This window comes from Egretta garzetta, unplaced genomic scaffold (genome assembly GCF_000687185.1).
Source record: "Egretta garzetta isolate BGI_Z169 unplaced genomic scaffold, ASM68718v1 scaffold241, whole genome shotgun sequence".
In the NCBI taxonomy this organism is placed as follows: Eukaryota; Metazoa; Chordata; class Aves; order Pelecaniformes; family Ardeidae; genus Egretta; species Egretta garzetta.
The window spans coordinates 1,179,655-1,180,642 of NW_009258675.1; the positions used below are offsets into that span (position 1 = coordinate 1,179,655).

Sequence of the window (988 nt, forward strand, 5' to 3'; positions counted from 1 at the left end):
AAAAGAAAAAAAAGAAAAAAAAAAAAAAAAAAAAAAGTTATTTTTTGAAGTAAGGAAACAAACAGGAAGGGTACAGACAACAAACTCCAGAGAGCTGTGGCACCTCGTGTTTGCGCAGTTCTTCTGCCACACGTTTATGGGCTCGTGTGACGACTGACTTATTGCACACCGGTTCACAAATCCGCTTTTAGGACAACAGGCTGAAGGCACGCTTCCGAGCCGTGAGGCACAACACTGGCTTTTCCAGCGCTGCACAGTCGTTCTAGACACGTTCTTTTAAAGACCGAATACATGCAGATAGCCCTAAGCGATAAACACCTGCAGAAGCCTGTTTTCTGTCTTCTCAACTCCCAGGCCTGCAAACCCAGAGCTTTATTTTAGTGGGCATCAGATGACCTGGCCCGGAGAACTCTCCAGCCTTATAAAGCAGCAGAGGATACGCCAGCCACCGCAGTGGAGAAGGGTGCCAGCTCCGAAGCGGTTACCTCTCAGCTACAGAGCCGGTGGGGGCTGAAGGCACAGCTGCTTCTCTGCCAAACGGTGTGAACAGAGTAATGAATACTGGAGCGTGGAGTAGAATATAAAAGTGATCTAATCAGATTGGGGTTTATTACTGTTAAGCAGACACCTGAAATACAAGCTGGGGCCTTCACAGAGGAGTCAACGTTGCCTATAAACGCTTGTAACTTCTTGAACGTTGGCCGACTGCTTTAAAAAGGCTCCGAGGCGTGTTATCGTCTTCGTCCCTACCGACGAGGAAGGGCAAAGCTCCAAGAAAACACCCCCGAGCGGCACTTTCCGCCCCAGCATCGCACACTCTCTCCTCCTCGTGTCCGACTGCAGGGACTGACGGGTCCCCGACGCGGGGCCCCCCCCACCCGAAAGCCGTCGCTGCTCGTCACCCTGCTCACCGGGAGCCCCGTTATTACCGACACGGCTGCGGTCAAACCGGGGGAGGGCTGTGAGGTACCGGGGCCACAGGCCGGGG

At 52.8% G+C, this 988-nt stretch overlaps 1 protein-coding gene across 1 annotated transcript in view; it reads left to right on the forward strand.

Moving 5' to 3' along the window:
- Positions 1 to 391: 391 nt before the first annotated feature.
- The window catches only part of MRPL35 (mitochondrial ribosomal protein L35), a 3,163-nt gene continuing 2,566 nt past the window's right edge, over positions 392 to 988 (forward strand). The window contains exons 1-2 of the mRNA XM_035888645.1: positions 392 to 503; positions 719 to 966. Coding sequence (XP_035744538.1) covers positions 392 to 503; positions 719 to 966 — 360 coding nt within the window. The remainder of the gene's footprint in view (positions 504 to 718; positions 967 to 988) is intronic.